Here is a 17,626-nt window from a genome sequence, read left to right on the forward strand (position 1 = left end):
TCACATGTAGTTCATCTATGCTATTTTTGATCTTATACTAGTGTCCTAGCATGACAAAAAATGCTACACAAGTTAACCTCGATGAAAATGTAATTAGCCCTTATCCAAATGGGTCTCCAAACTTGAAAGATGTCTTCGGCCCTTCATTTCATAAGAAAAGTTTCGCGAGATTGCTCACAACATCTGTCTATAGACTTAATAGGACTCAGAACCCAAATACTGGAATCATGGTATAAAACTATACATCGGATATGTCTCAAATTCCTTTTGCACAAACATTGATGTGATTGTCTGATATACACTCTCTAAAGTCCGTTTCAGGGTATATATATATATGCATATATATATAGACACACACACACACTGAACGTTTTGGCTTGTTAGTTCACATGTAGTTCGTCCATGCTATTTTTGATCTTATACTAGTGTCCTAGCATGACAAAAAATGCTACACAAGTTAACCTCGATGAAAATGTAATTAGCCCTTATCCAAATGGGTCTCCAAACTTGAAAAAGATGTCTTCGGCCCTTCATTTCATAAGAAAATTTTCATTAGATTGCTCACAACATCCGTCTTTAGACTTAATAGGACTCAGAACCCAAATATTGGAATCATGGTATAATACTATACATCGGATATGTCTCAAATTCCTTTTGCACAAACATTGATGTGATTGTCTGATATACACTCTCTAAAGTCCGTTTCAGGGCAATTACAAAAAAGTTTGGAATAAGCAGTTGACTAATCAATCAATGTGCACTCCCTGGAATCCATCCAGAGATCCTACAAAGTAATAAGTCTTAAGAACATATTGAACAGGCCATAAGCATACTTTGATAAAGCCTACTACTGATAATTGTTAAGGTCAAAACTACAGACCAATCATTGTAGAAAGCACAAACAGCTGTGCCTGAAACGATAACATTGGCCTACATCAGACGTGATACACAAGTCGGATACCTTTTTTTTAAATATCCTTTAGAACAAACTGCAAAACCTTATTCCAGGTTCACATTATTCATAAGAATTCTCATCTTCCTTATAATAACTATGATTATAGAATCATAGGCTGATTTTGAAGGGTTGAATACATGACTACCGATGGTATTTTAGCACTGGAGTATCCCTGTGATTCCTCAAGAATTGACCTCTCCTTGAACACCCAACTGCAACCTGATCAGGATAAACTTGTACAGGACCACCGGCACCCTTTGGACCATGCTCAACAGCTGGCCATTCTTTTACTGATTTTCCTTTGAATGAGAAGTGTTTCCTCAAGTGGTTCTTGCTTAAAAAGGATTTGCTTCTCTGCAAAGGCATACCCCACTTCTTCTCTTCCCCATCTATGATATGTTCTGATTGAAAACAATTCTGATTTCTGAAGGAGCTGCCATTATCAGCAGTTATCCTGAACATTGGAATTTCATTAGCTGGAATAGATATGGGTTGTAATTGGTTGACTAGAAAAGAATCATTTGAATTGGTGAATGAAGAATATTTAAAACCTCCAGTACATAGAGGACAAGGAGGATCGTGCTTCTGAGACTTGGGAGTGGTTTGTTCAAGGCATTCTGCATGATAAACATGACTACAGGACAGCACTCCTGCAACAGGCATATCACTACTCCTAACCATCCTGTGGGAACCCCATGGTGACTTTTGGAACAACCATCTTTCACATAATGCACATCTTTGGTCTTCATAGGAAAAGCCTGACAATTTTGGATTGTCTCTATCAATATTTTCTGCTTTATCAAGGCTTTCATGATGCAACTCAAATTCGAGACTGCTCACAGTATTCCGTGCCAATTGTGAGCATTGAGAAGATGACCCATTATCTGCAAAATCCAGCACTGAGCCAACTTTAGAAAAGCCAACAAATGATTTATTACCAGGAGGATGAACATTGCTGTTATGCCAGCAAAATGAATTCCTGCCTTCAGCTGATATTAGACTACTCCTACCATGCTTTGCATTTGAGATGATATCACCATCTGAGGTCTCTCCTGTATATAATATTGGATGAACAGGCTTTGACACAAAAGGGTAATGTCTGGAATGGCTATGACAGGATGAAGGTATATATCCTAACTCCGTATCTCCAGCATCTGAATAAGAAGAAGAGGATTCTACACTGTAATGAATTATAGATGTTTCGTCCACTGGGCATTCCTGCATGAGGAAACCAGAATTATTCGTAATTCAATAAATGTAGAAAAAAATTCAAAAATTCATTCTTCACAATATGGAAGTATGTAAGTTACCTCCTCCGATCGTGATAGTGACAGAGACTCAAATCTGGGTTCTAGAAAAAAAACAAAGCTACAAGTTAGTCCATTTAAAACCTTTCAAACTTCTAGTCATGCATAATACTTGCCACACATAAAAACTTCACATGCAAAACATCATGGACACAAAAAAATTAGATGCAAAACATCATGGTGCATGTGATCCACCACTTTGAGTACTTTTCAAATTCCTCTGCCAGATGAAAGGACCGCCATGTACAAGAATTCTCCACCTTTAATATAATTATGTTAATTATTTAAAAAAAATAAAAAGCAAGAATAGCTTGAAAATTATGAATACAAAATCAGACATATGAAAGTGAGAATTAAAGAATTAATTTGTAGCAAAAATAATTGTTATTCCTTCTGTACCCAATGCTTGCACTCACCAGCGCCTTTAGAAGAGATTAGAATGATAAAAGCAACATTAATATTTTGTATATATTCAAAAGAATAACCTCTTCTATTGCACTTGGTGCCTTTTATGAAGATCGTAATGAAACTGGTAACATTAACACTTGTTAGAAGTCAAGAAAAGAAGATCATGCAAACTTTTATGCAACACTTGCTATGAAGTAGAGCACTAGCAGCTATGAACTCCTATGAAATTCTAGCCCAAAACAAATGCTTCACTAAATGTCAGATCATTTTATAGTGTACAGCTTCTTTTTTTCCCATGAAAATGATGATTCTTGCATGAAGCACAAAGCTAAATAAGTTCTTCCAAGTCCAAGGAGACGAACATCATGTTGTAGCCATGACAAGTTCATAGGACAATTCCAGAAACCTTCACTGAGTGGTGGGGAAGAAAAGTTTATGGAAACACAGATCTTCAAAGTGAGAATATAAAACAAGTAGAGAGAATCTCAGAGAAATTGTCCTGGAACACCCCCATCATGTGGAGAAAGAACTTCCATTAGTAATGAGATATATGAAGCTCCACTCTATGGATAATTTTATAACAAAAGTGAAGACAGAATTCTGTAATAGTGACTGAAAGGCAGAACAACAAGGGAGAAAGATTTAAAAGAATAATTTAGATTACATCTTTACTTTCAGTGGCTAACAGTTCTCTTCATCTTTATTTTGATTCGTAGAGATCCCTGAAATTTATTCTGCAGTATATTGTTTTCCTCTTGTAAATAACTCTCTCTCCAACACCTAATAAAACAAATTTGCAAAACTATTCCAAAATCCTTCACTAAGTGATGAGTTGAAAATGTTAATATTTTGCCCAGAAATAAAGATAAACAGCAATAACAAAATAAAGAACACTAAGACAACAATTTATCCTAGGAAAACCCTCCAACTTGAGGGAAATAACCCAGCCACACCAAAAAGTTTATCCTTTTTATTAAATTATAGAGGACTGAGTACAATATATCTAACTCAATACAACCTCATCACACAATATATCTTGAATTGACAGACTCTTCATATCATAACCGAAAGTCTTTTTATTTTCCAAATGTGAGTCTCTTCATATTTCCAAATGCATGTCTCTTCACATGTCACATGTCTCTTCATATAATAAAATATCAGATATTTAGGGTGAGACACCTAGCACACACATTGGATGCCATGTCATGCTCACATAGTTATAAGAAAGATACAAATGAATATTGATGGAATATCATCATAAATCTCTTCAATAGCTGCAATATCAAAGGTAGAGATCTCTATCACAGCTATAATCTTCAACACTCCCTCTTAGCAAGAGAGATCTTTAGTATGGCAGGCACACACAGCTGCAACCAAAAATGTCAATAACAAATTCTCATTACAGATTTTCTAAATAAATGTTGTTACCTCAGCATAACAATATTCACTATAAAAGCATAAGATTGAAGTCATGGAGTCACACGCATGACTTCCACCATGCCTACTCACAAATGGTGGATCCACCATTCCAACTCGCAAAGGGTGGAAAGAGGGCTTTCACTTAGGCTTCTCCTCAAAAAGAATGCATTTCCAACATGCCTACTCACAAAGGGTGTATACCATGCCTACTTGTGGAAAGGAGGGCTTTCACCTCATACTTCTCCTAGAGACCATTTCCACCATGCTTACTCACAGAGGGTAGACCCCAACATACCTACGCGTAGAAGGTGGAACAAGAGATTTCACCTCGAACTTCTCTCGCAGAGAAGAACTCATTAACATGTTTAAGAATGGTTGAGATTCTCTCTCAACTGAGATTCCCTCTAAGGAGGAGCAACATTCTCATTGCTTTGATTATCACAATAAGAGTTTTGATTTCAAATTGACCAAATAGGGAGCTTTAGCAGTCACACTACCACACAAGCTTGCAAAGAACTAGTCATTCTCCTGCTGTCACACATACTCCCTCTGAAGCTGAATAAACTCCCTTTGAATATCAATTCTTCCTCTTCAAGGAAACTACTCAAATAACCTCTATATGATCTTCCTCTTTAATGAAGATCTGTATGATCAATTCAATCCCACCCCATGTTCATATCTATAGTATGCATGACTTTGCATATAATCTCTCATCATCTTATTGCTTCTTGATCCATCCTGTAACCAAGAGAGATCAATAATAATTCATAAAATCAACATATCATGAAGAAAAATATACACCTTCCCAATGATATAACAAAAACTTCATGATTAATATTCAAAGATATAATCATAGAATACTTCTCTTTGTACTCTAATCTCAACATGCACACAAATATGGATCAATACACAATAATCTCTTTTAACAATATTGAACAATAAACACAAACCAACATTCATATGATGATCATAGCACTTGCTAAACTGAATGGGGCCACAACAATAAATGATATGACCTAACCGCACACTTGAAGGTCTACTCCATGATTTGATTATATATGTCAATCTTACCTCCTGTAGATCCCAAACTTTAGTGCCACTAAAATCTCTCCAAAAGTTTGTAGCTAGAATCTATCCCTTATTGACAATTATTTAGTGATCTCACAATGATCAGACCACAAAATTGATGCTTTTAACTCACAATACGCTGCCCCCCTTTATGCACATAATGATCTCAAGTTCTCAACACATTCATATGAATTGCTCATACATAAAGCATATCTGCAACATCCAACTCTTCAAAATAACATTCATATCACCAAGTTCTCAAAAAAAAATCTATACATTTTTTCCTAAGGGAAAGCAAGTTTGAAGGAAAACAATATCTATCTATTATTATAGATACAATCCTTACGATAATATCTCTACAAATAATCTAACTGAGAGAGAAAGAATTGAAAGAGACATCAATATATATTGCACCTCCAAGAAGGGCAAAGGATGAATCTAACTAACAAAACGCTTGAACAGAAGTATTCATCACCCGATTTCATGAGCCAAGAAGGAGACAGTCACTGCAAGTCTTAAAGATTCACTAAGAAACTGTCATCATGCCGACATAATTCACACCATTAGACTTTGACTACCCACAAGGAACCTCTACTCGCAAGCTTCTAAACTTTCAATAATAATCCCTCAATCAAAACAGCCCAGCATTATCGAAATGGTAATGACCTTTTGAAGGACAAGAAAAAAACAATTGAGAAATGTGAACCAAAGAGACATCACCAAATTTATAAAAACCGACCATAATAAAATAACACATACTATAACAATACAAATCACATTATATGAAAACTAAATGGCTTCGCCAGATAAAAACTGTTCACATACATACTTGAACCATGAATTGAATGTACCTGGTCATCATCAAATAACACGTAGCAAATCTGAGTCAGCACAAGGCTGAGAGTGGTGGAGAGAAGATGTGACTACAGCATAATAAAAAATATGCCAAGATGATAGTGATATGAGCAGAGACGAATATATAAAACTCATACCATACAATTTGCAAGCTGAAGAATATAAGGGAGCTGCTATAACCAGAGAACTCAATCAAAATAAGAAGAAATATGATATCCATGAGTTGTGCATGAACAAAGACCAGTAAGCTAAAGGTGTACGACCAGAACTTGCAACAGTAGAAAGTGCAGGAGTAACAAGAATGAGGATCTCGATCGCAACTACAAATTCAACATATACAGATTGCCTACAAAATACTCAATACAATCTGCAATAGATACACGAACTGGGGAACAAGAAAACTCCCATATTTTCTGTTATCTAACCCACTCAAATACATGTTAATGTTTTGCCCAGAAACAAAGATAAACCTTAGTTACCGATTCGGGATACGAATCCGATTTGGGCACGTGAATTGGATCCGTGGATTCGTGATTTTTTTTTTTCCCGATTAGGATTCGTGAATATATATATATATATATATATATTTATTTATTTATTTCTCTCATTTATTAGTATATATAATGCATAAAAAGGTCATTTTAGCACTAGAAAGCCAAAAAATATATTTAAAAAAGTCATATTAAATAACTTAGACTCACTTAAACCTGTCGATCCTTGAGGATTCACGCTGGATCCTTGAGGATTCGTGCCTGGATTCATGCAGATCCGGGCAGGGTCCTTGTTTTACACAGTGGATTCGTCAGGATTCGTGGGCCATGAATCTGGACGAATCCACTGTGTAAAACAAGGATCCTGCCCGGATCTGCATGAATCCAGGCACGAATCTGGATCCGGATCGGACCCGAATCCGGATCCGGCCTCTAGGGCACGAATCCGGTAACTAGGAGATAAACAGCAATAACAAAATAAAGAACACAGAGACACAGTAAGACAACAATTTATCCTGGGAAAACCCTCCAACTTGACAGGAAAAACCATGTCACACCAAAAAATTCCTCTTTTGTTGAATAATAGAGGACTGAGTACAATGCTTCTAACTCGATACAACCTCATCACACAAAGCAATCATATATATTTTGAATTGAGAGGCTCTTCATATCATAACCGAAAGTCCCTTCATTTTCCAAATGCAAGTCTCTTCATATTTCCAAATGCATATCTCTTCATATAATAAAATGTCATATATTTGGGATGAGACAGCTAGCATACCTTGGATGCCACATCATGCTCACTTGGTTATAAGAAAGATACAAATGAATATGACGGAAATACCATCATAAATCTCTTCTATAGCTGCTGACGCAATACAGAGGTATTATCTGAGTTTCAACAGAAGCCAAAATGAAGACATATTGAATGAATCATTTGACAACATCGGAAGTAAAGATCTCTACTGCAGCTATAATCTTCAACAGAAATAACATTATGGAAGCTCAAATCTTTTTAGTGAGAACATAAAACTCCAAGAAATGTCATAACTACCTGATTAAAACTTTCACTAAACAAAAATAAAACTTTACCAAGACAACCGATACCAGATACCCCTCACCACAGGTTAAAAAAATAGCATGCAATAAAGCAGAATTTGGCAACAATATAGAGGTCAGAAAGAAAAAGAAAAGCAAAAAAGTTCAGAAAAGAATATTTGAATAACATTTTCACTTAAAAAGGGTTCAGGCATGGACAGAGCCGCAAGGCCTACCTCAGCAACTAATGTTGTATCTATAACTAACCCATCAACGAGCATTGATAAATTTCCAGAGGTCCTCTCCTAAAAGAATCCAGTATTTTATTGTATACTTGATACTTTAATATATGCATCCTACTTTGTAGGTTTCTTGCTTTCCCAGGTTGGTGCAGTCTGTGGCTGATGACAGACAAGAACCTAACAGTACATGACATTTGTGATCAAGATTTACGAAAAATTGTCCCTTTCTATGATATTAAAGAACTATAATATGCAGTGTTCACCAACTTCTGTGACGGAGGGAAGGGAGGCAGTGACGGGGCAAAGGGCTTAAGCTTGAGGACAGTGAGGATAGCAGCAGGGGGGAATTACATTTCAAACAAAACTTTAGCAAATTAGTAGAATAGCCTAATTGCAAATACTAAATACTAAGATTTTAATTTCATACTTGGAAACTAGTTATGAAAAGATGTACAAGAATTAAATTTCAAACAAAACCATAGCAAATTAGTAAAATAGCGAAATTGCAAATACTAAATACTAAGATTTAAAATTTTAATTTTAAATATTTGAAATACTAAAAAAAATTTGAGAAAAAATTTGTCAAATTAGAGATTTCTATTATATGGAAAATATCATAAAGATGATTACAAGAGTAGCATGATATCAAAATAAGCACAAAATGTCAAAATGTAGTGAAGGGAGGCTTCTCTCATTCCCAAACTCCTCATTATTGGAGCTATTAGACTCCTCAAGGTCAATACTTGCCAAATTAGCACCAACCAGATCTAAATGTAAAGTCGTAGCATCCTCATCAATTTGTGATGGCTACTCTAGCTCTATATCCTATTGTGCTACCGGACTCTCTTTGTACACAAGTCCTGTGGTCAATGAGAAGCAAAGTATGTACAGTAACAAGCTTCTCTGCTCTCCTAGAGATATGCTTGTTTCTATTAAGCAAGTCGATGAAGCTATAAGAAGATCGATTCCTATTACAATTGAAGAACTAGAAACCTGAGATAGCAAACAAATGGCTGGGGTAGTAGTCTTCTATTTTTGTCCATAACAATTCCACCATAAAATTGGGCCCTCTTGTGTCATAGTTCCTATATCCATCATAGCCAAATAACCCTCAACAGTAATAAATTTGGCCCCCTTCGTGCGAATCATGTCAACAGTGTTAGGATCATATATCTTATCAATGCACCTAAAGAACCTTGCATTCACCTCATCATCTTGAATTGGTGTAATGTCTTTTTGAGTGACTGGAGACAGGAGACTTCCAGATGCCCCCAAGATGCTTGAGGAACATCTAGGTGCCCCTAAGATGTCCTAGAGACACCTCAGCATCCTCGCCATTCTGGGTATCCTGGTGGAGGTGGTTGGACGAGGAGATGCCACGTCCCAATCCCTGTCCACATCCTTGCATCCCAAAGACGTCCACATCTCAGAAACATCCTATTGCAGAGGGCAAAAACATCCCCATTTTTCACTGATTAAACACTTCATGGGCCTTTTGGGCTCTGATCATTAAATGCATGCATTCTTTTATGGCCCCAGATAGTAGACAAATGTGTCTTATCTATAAATTTTGAATGATTTACTTCTCTTGTGATGGAACTCGTTGTGGATCATCCCACCTGAATACATAAATACAATGGCAATATAAACCATGTTGAACTTGAAGATAGCTACACATAATAATGCAATTTATATAACAAAAACAGAAAATTCGTGTAGACGAATATGGTTGAAGAACAACACAAAACCACATCCAAAGGCAGGCATTCTGAAATGTTTTTCATGGCCAAAAAGATTCCAACCAAACTTGTTTCCCATATGGTCTCAAAAGAATCTCACAATAAATCAAACAAACTTTACCCCCTTTCCTGGGCCACAGGGAATTCAAGTCTTTTCAGCGGACATGTTGACCAACGAATGCAAACCTTTCTGAAGTTGAAATTTGACTTAGCAGCTTGGGAAAACGCAGGGCCTTTTGGAGTGTGATGCCTAATTAATAATTACGGCCTTCAATGGATCTTTATGTCATGCTGCTTCCAAGAAACACTCTCCTAGAACTCCAAATGAGATGGAGAACCAAGCTCTAGTTCTGGATCTCTCTCTTGCAGTCAAAAGCAGTGTTTCACATCTAATTATAGAAGGGCACTTGATGGTATTGATTAATGCCCTCAAGAACAAGGCTACAGCCACTGCAACCTAGAGATTGCATAAGATTATCCAAGACGCCTGGACTAAGTTCCTTATCAGTTTTTTAATGCACACGTTTACAGAGAAGCTCATTAGAGTGTTGATGAATTGGAAAATTACTCCCATTAATAATGTGGAGTTCCTCGTTGCATCAAATAAACCAAAGCATTAGCGAATCGTGGAGGATTTTGGAATAAGTAATAATTCACTGCATCATGATTAATTAAGGCCTTATGCATCCCAGTAGATTATAATGAGAGTGATTCATCCAAGGACGAACAAACATTTTATGCGTGTGAAACATTTATTGAAGGTGACTTTTAGCATCCTTCTTTGTGATTCTATTTTTGGATTTCCCTCACTCCTCTTGTTCTACACTCTACTGTCATATGGTTTCCATGAAAGGGATTAAGCTGCATACCGCCAAATGCAAAATGGCATTCACAGGTAAAAATCTCAAAAGCTCCACTTGGGTAAGATCTTTGCTATGAACTTAACTCTCATTCACACTGCAATAGCTACAATATTAGAAGAGGATTTCATGCTGGAGAATGTGTTCTCCACAGTCAATTCTGACATTTAGAAGGGAGTTTGTTAAATTGCAATTTTATCTCAGGGACAAGATGGTGACGAAGGCTTTACTGCTCTTATATATCAAGCCTCGGAAGAGGGATGGCCACAACTCAGTTTGGAAGTACGTAGAGATGAAGATGACTGGCATCAATTGGAAAGATTGAGTCTCCATATTCACAAGGCACTGGTGGTTAGGTTTTACACTGTGGTCAAGGAATGGGAAGGGTAGAGCTAATCCTCACTCATGGGTCCAGTATTTATGTTTTAATATTCTTAAATTTATTTTAGAACTTGTTTACTCTTGCAAAATTCCTCCTGAATTTTATTGATGCCCAACACAAACACAAACTCGAACCTTGTGACATAAGTTAAATCTATTGCTTCTTCATGCTCGGTAATTTAGTTGACACCAGAGGCATTTTTGAAATCATTATTCAGTTTAAGGTTTTAGACACAGGGCAGCATTGTCTATTTTGATTTCTGATTTTAATGAAGATTTACTAATGTATTCCTATCAAGTCTGTAGGCAGCCAAGACTGAGGATATTAAGAATATATTATACTTTTGGGGATAAGGCTCGTTGAAGCTTGCTAGTGCCTTTCCTCATACCAGCAATTATTTTTTGCAATGAAGCTTTCCATATAGTGCCAAATGATTAACTGAGATTTTTTCTAATATTACATACTTATACGTGTGTAGCATACGCATACACATTGTTGGACAGGGCATAATATTTGTTCCATTAAATGATTCATTGGAATAACCATTACCCATCACAATTAGTGTAGTATAATGTTTAATGATAATAATCAAAACAAAAAGACAAAAACACAACTAGTTTCCTACAGACTATATAGTATACCTGTATTGGTAGCAGAAACAAACTCCCCAATATTGATGCCTTGTACCATGGCATCCAACTGTTGTGCATGGAAACTGTCAGATGGACTGCTAAAATTGGAAATACTGTCATCCGATGCAGAATACTGATGACTTGAAATATGACCACTACTCATCCTGCTTCTACTTCTTTTGCTTGTTGAAGACAATGAAGATTCATAGAACTGCAGTCCATGTGGACCAGAGGTGACAGCCTCGGTATGGAACCTATAATCCCATCTTCTTGAGAGAGGGGGTGAGAAACTACCAGTTGTTCGACAGTGGGATTCATTAGGACCAACAGACCATTCGCCGCAGCCTCTTCGGGATACATGTGGTCTTGCAGCCACACAACAAAGAGACCCCATAGTAGCTCCCACTGTTACAACTCAAATGTAGATTTTATGATCAAACTGCAAAACCAGCATAGGCTACAAGACTTTTTATTTATGACTAATGAAAGTTGAAAACCAACACTTTACAAATAGATTGATCCTTGGATATTTGTAGTAGAATCCTTGCATTAATCTCATGCTGAAATTGGATTCAAAAACCATCCACCAGTTGTAAAATGTTCTACATGACATGGGAAATAATGGTTTGAAGAACAAAGTTTTCCTTCCTTTTTAAGGTGCATGTCCCAAACAACTTGATGCCTTCTCAATCATATCCTCCAAAACCCTCTCGTTACACTAGGTGTATCATTGATCACTGAAAATTTGGAAATTCGCGCAAAGCTATATGTGAGATCCATGTAAATAATCCTTTGTTTCTTTTCCCCCCTCAAACTATATTCTGTGTGATTCAGAGGATCTTCAATCAAACCTTTTTTCACACTTGTTTACAAATTCAAGTTTATTTTAAGGCGCTCCTCTAACATTTACCAACCATAGCGCATATAGTTATTCTGCAAATCAAATGCCATTTTTTGTTATTATAACTCAAAGAATATATAATAACATTAACTTTTTTTAACTCAAATAAAAATTAATTCCATATATGTTGTAAATTGACTTAAAATAACAATGACTATAAAAAAAGAGTTTGCAAATGTTAAACATAAGAAACAAGTAGTATGGATCCCCATAGATGACTGGGTAAAAGGCACTGATCAACAAGTTGTGTCTCCTAAACATGCATCATAAATGTTCTAAACATCTAGAAAAGATTACAACTAAAAATTAATATTAGAGAACAGACTCCATAAAAGCAGGGTTGCTCTGCAATTTATGCAGAGGACTCTCTTTAATCCTGTTTTACATTTCCAAACTTTTTACGAGGCCATCATCAGAAAGCAAATAGCCACTGTAGCCTCCGTTCATGGAACTTTATCCTAACCAAGTGAACAATTTTAATAGGTCCTACAGCAGCTTTGGCTTAATGGAAGTTAAAAGTCATCTCACCTTGTGTATGGATTTGTCTCTGTGTATGTACCGATACACAAATGAAGAATCGAACTCCAGATCAGTTCTACAAATGATTGTCATCAAATATATAATTAGGGGTAGGGTTTAGAACTACACGTAATTGCATAATGTATATGACTTCAGGAGATTCGAACCGTAGACCAATAATACAACTGTCTTTCATTTTCCTTGGTACTGAGGTTTCAACTTATAGGAATTCAAGATTTGCTTCTATATTAAAAAATAAACCAAATCAATACCCAAACATGTATGGAAGTTCAAATTTTACTCATTAACAATGAATGAAATTCAATGAAGTTAAAAACCTAGGTCCAGATATACAGCTTTGAGTCCCGGGGGGACTTCCCAACGGGCAACCAACTTTTGTCCAAAAGAGACCTCCCCAAGAAAAAGAAGAAAATAACAAAGAAAAAACATCATTATGAAACAAAAACCGTTGCATTTATCAAAGTCTGAGTTACCTGTAGAAGGGAAATGTTGAAAGCATCTGCAATCCTCAGCAGTTTGCTGTGAAATCAGGAAAAATAGGGGCTAACTGAAAGCAAAGCCAAGTTCAGTAAGTCCTAATTTAGTTAGAGAGGATATTAGGTTCGGAATTTGGAGGAGGTTTTGTTGACTCGCTTTGGATTTAGAAGGACTATATATTGGGGTCAAATTTGCCATAAATGTTTCGTGCGGTTCGGCGCACAACGAAGTTGACCCAACCTAAAATAAATGAAAATGGTAAAAGGGATTTCCGAATGTTTGACGAGAGCGGCGATGACATCAAGCCACTTGCAAGTTCGGAGGAAACAAGCCCCTTCACAAATATATTCATAGGGTATGTTTTCAATTTAAAATGGGGATTGAAATGGATTTTTCTATACCAAAATGAGGTGTAATAGATGACGTTGCTAAAGATATATATAAATGACAGTATCTTATATTTTCTGAAATATTATAATAAGCATAGATAAAATTTGTGTATTTTTTTTTTTCATAGTATTAAATGTATATTAAAAAGTACATGGAAAGAACAACAATTAAAGTTTAGCTCTATCAGATCTTTGTTGCTTTAACAACCATATTTATATATCTAATTTATAAAACATAATTAGTGTTAATATTGTACTAATAAATTAATGATCATTAATTAAATACTTTGTAGATATATTTTTTATAAATTGTAAATTTATTTTTTGTCATTTTTTTACGGAAGCTTTGAACCACAAATCCGAGGGTCCTTGTCCCTTTGAAACCAACATCTCAAGCTCCATAGGCACTCCAAGACTAGGGAGGGTCTGATAGTTAGATCAACGTTTATGCTGAAAGACGGCTCCTTCTACTCCCATCCTAAGCATACATCAAGTGCAATTTTGTGCCCAACATAGATTGCCTCTCCAATGATTAAAAATAAATCTTTATTTTTTAAATTTCTAATTATTAATTTTGTCCAATTTACTAAGCTTGTATTTTGGTTCATCATATACTTTTTATAATCTAAAAAACAAAGTAATGTTTGTTGGTCTCAACCTTAGTCCCAGTTTTAAAGTGCATTAAGTTTTTAAATACGCATTAATTTTGGAAAACTAAAAGCACGGCTATCCTCCAAAAACTGTACAGTTGACCAATTTTAAAAAATCGAAAACATCAACCATTTTTCTGAAAATTTCAGCATTTAATCTTCATAAAACAACAAAAAAAATTGAAAAAAAAATCACAATTTGGAAAAGGAAAAAAAAATTTGTCCTTAGTGCATTTTGTAGGAGATTAGCCTGTCCCAAAATCTAAGACCTTAAGATTTTGAGTATATTTATTTTTAAAAGTATTTGTTTTTTGATATTCAAATTTTTTGATTGGACAATTTAACTATTTTCCGTGAGACATGGGTCAATGAGTTTGACTCAAAATCACACAGTTAAATCCTCATAGCAATATCACAATTTGACTTGCTGTAAAAATTATCTCCTACTTTATCAATTTTGCTGAAGTTTATTATTTTTTCAAGTAAGAAAAATACCAAAAGAAATTCTGAAACTTTGGAATTACTTCTTCTCTCAATAGGTAAAAGTTGTGAAACTTTCTCAGGTGGTTTCGTTGCCAGAAAACTTTGAGGAATTGTGTTGCTTGGATGAGTTGAATTTAAGGTCTTGTAAAAAGCCGCAGAGCCTTCCCGATAGCATCGGCAAACTTGCTTCTTTATCTCACCTTCATCTGCAATGTTGTTTGGAGTTGAAAGTAATGCCACAAAACTTTGAAACTGAAAGCCTTAAAAGCGGCTTCGGACAACTACAAACTCTCTACGTGGATGCTGTAATCTCATTTCATTACCAGCAACCATTGGCAATTTCTCTTCCTTGCAACAGCTTTGATTTAAGTGGCTGTAAAAAATATAAAAGCCCTTCCAACCAGCTTCAACTCACTTAACTCCCTAACGCATCAGCGTCTGAGGGGTGCTTCAAAATTGAATGGTATAGAGGCATTACCCATGTCACTTGAAACTTTAGATTTAGGTGAGTGTTCCAACTTACATAGTCTTCTGCAAGGCTTATGGTTTTGTTGAGTGGTCTGCTTTACATCTATCTCGTGTTAGTAAGTATTTATTCTTACAGTACATATATCTGTTTTGGTTTGGTGCATTTGAGATCAAGATCATTCTAGTACTTCTTACATGTAGTTAGGTATTTATTCTTTAATCTAAATGTAAGTTATACGGTTCTTTTACACTATTGATGATCACGTGCTAACAAGTTTTAATAACAAGTGCCACGTAGTGGCATGTACTTGTCGTCAAAGTTTTAAAATTATTTATAATATAATTTTAATTTAATTTTATTGTATAGAACTAGGCTTTTGAGATAATTAATAAGTTGTTAGAATAAATTTTAAAATCACTAAAATAAATAATTTGAAATTGTTTGTGTAGTGTATGTGTTTTGAGAAAAAAAAAAGATATCAATAAATAAAATTATTAAAATAGGTTTTGTAGCTAAATATATGTTTAGAAAAATAATTGTATTGAATTAATGAATTGAGCACATTTTAAATAAATTTATAATGAGTTAGAATAATAATGATTAAAATAAATATCGTGAAATTTTTTTTACCCTGAATTTAGAGGTTTAATTATATTTTCTTCGATAATTTATATGTTTGAAGCATAACATCATGCCTTTAATTTATTTTAGATGAATGCAATTATTTGCAATTATGTTTTGTCTACATATTTATATTTATAGATAAATGTAATTATGTTTAATTATAATGTTAAGTATTTATATTTATAAATAATCTTCTAAAATATCGCTATTAAAAATGCACCATGATCTGGTGTTTCGAAAAAAGGGGTCTTATAAGACCAAATAATCTAAGCCAATTATATTTAATTGATAAAAATATTGAAACTTTAGAAATGTTGAAATGAAATAAAAAATACTTCACTATAATTGGTTCATTTGTGCAGAACTAATTAACTAATCGTGTAAACTAAATACAATAGTACTAGCCTACGGCAAGTACAATAAGTTTTCTATTATGTGTAAAGTTTATATAAGAGGACATTATTTTCACATCTAAGCCTTTATCATTGTATTACTAATAGTTATCACTTAGAAAAAGAATATTTAGCACTCACAACACTTATTATGTCTTATATTTGCACTCTTTTATTAACAGATGTGAAAGTCCTAACTAATCGATCTACCACTCTCAATTCATTTTGTTCTTAATATCAATTTTAGATATTACTAGCTTATATATATATATATATATATATATATATATATATATATATATATATATATATATATATATATATATATATATATATATATATATATATATATATATATAATATGTTGGGAGTCATCCTTCTCGAGGCACCTATTTTAATTTAAATCCTATGTTTTTTTTGTGTGGGTTGGGATTTGAATTAAAATAGGTGCCTCGAGAAGGATGACTCTCGGCATATTATATATATAAGTATATATAAGCTAGTAGCAATTGTCGTGCACGACGAAAGACATTTATGGAAAACTTTAATCTAAGTATATTTTTATATTAATATTAGCATATCTATTATATGAATTATTATATCATTAATGGTAAAGTGACAATTACTATTTTTTAAAATAATTATAATTAAATTTTATTTAGGTTAGGGTTATAATTATAATATACCATATTAATATAACCCCCCCTCTCTCTATTTGTCTATCCCCTACTGCTAGTCTATGTCTCTAAATAAAAATAAAAATATGGACCTCTCTCTCTCTCTCTCTCTCTCTCTCTCTCTCTCTCTCTCTCTCTCTCTCACGCACGCACGCACGCATGCACACACACACACACACAAGCCTCTTTATACTCTCTCTAGATATGTGTTCTAATCACCTGCTCTCCCTTTCAACCCTCCCTCATCTCACCATCCTATCCCTCTTTATCCCTCTCTACCCCTACCTCTAATATTATTGAAAATCCCCCCCCCCCTCTCTCACATCACCCTCTCTCTACCTCTATCTCTAAGTTCTCTTTTTATTACAAATATAATAGGATCCCTTGCCCTCCCCTGCACCCCTCCCCCCTTTGTGTGTGTGTGTGTGTGTGTGTGTGTATATATATATATATATATATATATATATATATATATATGCCCCCTACTCTCTCCATCTCTTTTATCCCTTTTTATCGCTTCCCCCATCTCTTTCTCAATCTCTGCCCCCCCACTATCCATTACCTCCCTCTATACATAAACCCCTAATAACCCTTTTTCTACCCCTATCCCTAAGTTCTCTTTCTATTA

The 17,626-nt window shown here is 34.8% G+C and overlaps 1 protein-coding gene across 4 annotated transcripts; it reads right to left on the reverse strand.

Moving 5' to 3' along the window:
* Window positions 1–533: 533 nt before the first annotated feature.
* Window positions 534–13,728, reverse strand: LOC149537181 (RING/U-box superfamily protein). 4 transcript variants are annotated; one of them, XM_089807327.1, is made up of 6 exons: window positions 13,311–13,463; window positions 12,826–12,892; window positions 11,406–12,329; window positions 2,266–2,306; window positions 1,966–2,173; window positions 534–1,839 (listed from the first exon to the last, which is right to left on the reverse strand). In XM_089807327.1, the coding sequence occupies exons 3-6, from the start codon at window positions 11,788–11,790 to the stop codon at window positions 1,097–1,099; spliced, it is 1,377 nt and encodes a 458-aa protein (XP_089663453.1). In that variant the 5' UTR covers window positions 11,791–12,329; window positions 12,826–12,892; window positions 13,311–13,463; the 3' UTR covers window positions 534–1,096. The 4 variants fall into 4 exon arrangements, with proteins under 4 accessions (XP_089663453.1, XP_089663452.1, XP_089663451.1 ...); XM_089807326.1 differs by lacking the exon at window positions 12,826–12,892 and having other exon boundaries at window positions 13,311–13,728; XM_089807325.1 differs by having other exon boundaries at window positions 534–2,173; window positions 13,311–13,546.
* Window positions 13,729–17,626: the final 3,898 nt, after the last annotated feature.

Source organism: Cupressus sempervirens, chromosome 10 (genome assembly GCF_028749045.1).
Source record: "Cupressus sempervirens isolate cs-2001-9-10 chromosome 10, ASM2874904v1, whole genome shotgun sequence".
NCBI lineage: Eukaryota > Viridiplantae > Streptophyta > Pinopsida > Cupressales > Cupressaceae > Cupressus > Cupressus sempervirens.

What these genes read in the sequence shown, in the direction of transcription:
- LOC149537181 (XM_089807324.1), bottom strand. Translation starts at nt 11,790, where the DNA reads ATGGGGTCTCTTTGTTGTGTGGCTGCAAGACCACATGTATCCCGAAGA. An exon ending in TGTTTCTGCTACCAATACAG is followed by an intron (nt 2,307 to 11,405) that starts GTATACTATATA and finishes TTTTTTTTCTAG; the next exon opens with AACCCAGATTTGAGTCTCTG. An exon ending in CACTATCACGATCGGAGGAG is followed by an intron (nt 2,174 to 2,265) that starts GTAACTTACATA and finishes TTCCTCATGCAG; the next exon opens with GAATGCCCAGTGGACGAAAC.